A 1,794-nucleotide genomic window follows, 5' to 3' on the forward strand; every position below is an offset into this window, starting at 1 on the left:
CTCCCCCCCTCCCCCCAACCGCAGCTCACCTTCGTGGACTTCGTGGCGTACGACGTGCTGGACCAGCACCGCATGTTCCTCCCCGAGTGCCCCGAGCTGCGGGGCAACCTGGGCCGGTTCCTGCAGCGCTTCGAGGTGAGCGTGGGGACACCCCGGTGTCACCGGCCCTGTCCCCGACACCCCTGTGTCCTCATCCCTGTCCCCAACGACCCGGTGTCCTCATCCCTGTCCCCATCCCCTCAGTATCCCCAGCCCCAACACCTTGGTGCCCCTGGCCCCAGCCTCAACACCCCAGTGTCCCCATCTCCATCCCTGACACCCCAGGGTCCTCATCCTCATCCTTGAATCCCTGGTGTCCCTGTCCCGGACACCCCGGTGTCCCCATCCCTGTCCACCAGCACCCTGGTGTCCTCATGCCTGACACCCCAGTGTCCCTGGCACCATCCCTGACACCCTGGTGTCCCCACCCCCAACACCTTGGTGCCCCTGGCCCCATCCCTGACAACCCGGTGTCCCCATCCCTTCCCTGACCCCCCCGTGTCACTGTCCCTGTTCCTATCCCTGGCCCCCTTGTGTCCCCATCCCCATCCCTGACAACCCAGTGTCCCCATCCCTGGCACCCCAGTGTCTCCATTCCTGTCCCCATCCCTGGCACCCTTGTGTCCCCATCCCCATCCCCGACACCCTGGTGTCCCCATCCCTGACACCCCCGTGTCACTGTCCCTGTTCCTATCCCTGACACCCTGGTGTCCCCATCCCCAACCCCATCCCTGATGCCCTGGTGTCCCCATCCCTGACACCCCGGTGTCACTGTCCCTGTTCCCATCCCTGACACCCTGGTGTCCCCATCCCTGACACCCCAGTGTCCCTGTCCCTGTGCCCATCCCTGACACCCTGGTGTCCCCAACCCCATCCCTGACAACCTGGTGTCCCCCAACCCAGTGTCCCCATCCCTGGCACCCTTGTGTCCCCATCCCCATCCCCGACACCCTGGTGTCCTCCTCCCCAACCCTATCCCTGACACCCCGGTGTCCCCGTCCCTGACACCCCAGTGTCCCTGTTGCTGTCCCCATCCCTGACACCCCGGTGTCCCCATCCCATCTCCTCCCCACAGGCTCTGGAGAAGATCTCTGCCTACATGCAGTCGGGGCGCTTCATGAAGACCCCCATTTTCTGGCGCACGGCGCAGTGGTGCAACACCAAGGAGTGAGGGGGGGGAGGTGTCGTCCCCCCCGTCCCTCCATCCCCTCTCCCTGTCCCCTGAAGAATAAACTGGGGGGGCTTCCCCCTTGTCCAGCTGCAGTGTGGGGTGCACTGAGACAAAGTGGGGCCACAGGGTGCTGGGAAGGGGACCCCCCAATTTTGGGGGGGGTGTAGCAGGGTAGGGGGCTCTTGGACCCTCCTGCACCCTGGGGTGGGGGGAAGCCATGCCCCCCAGGATAAGGGGGACGCCCCGTGAAGACTGTGGGGTGAAAGGGGGACCCCATGCCCCCCCCAGGGTAATAAGACCCCCGTGCAACTTGAGGGGGGATCACAGAGGGACCCCCATGCCCACCAGGAGAAGGGGGGTCCCTATGAAGACTGGTGGACCTGTGCTCCCCAAAACCAGGGGGACCCCCATACAGCCTGGGTGATGTAAGGGGAGCAATTGTGCCCCCCCTGGGTAAGGGGGACCCCCACATGCACCCTGGAGGCATGCAGAGCCCCCAGAATAAGGGGGGACTTTGGGACCCAAAGGGGGACCCCCAGGGAGCTTGGGCGGGGTGCAAGGGGGGAGACCCATGAGCCCCCAGG

The 1,794-nt window shown here is 65.6% G+C and overlaps 1 protein-coding gene across 1 annotated transcript in view; it reads left to right on the forward strand.

Annotated features, from left to right (window-relative positions):
* The first annotated feature begins 1,427 nt into the window (after positions 1-1,427).
* The window catches only part of LOC104127761 (glutathione S-transferase Mu 1), a 2,642-nt gene continuing 2,275 nt past the window's right edge, over positions 1,428-1,794 (forward strand). The window contains exon 1 of the mRNA XM_009640461.2: positions 1,428-1,499. Coding sequence (XP_009638756.1) covers positions 1,428-1,499 — 72 coding nt within the window. The remainder of the gene's footprint in view (positions 1,500-1,794) is intronic.

The sequence above is a fragment of the Egretta garzetta genome, unplaced genomic scaffold (assembly GCF_000687185.1).
Source record: "Egretta garzetta isolate BGI_Z169 unplaced genomic scaffold, ASM68718v1 scaffold616, whole genome shotgun sequence".
NCBI lineage: Eukaryota > Metazoa > Chordata > Aves > Pelecaniformes > Ardeidae > Egretta > Egretta garzetta.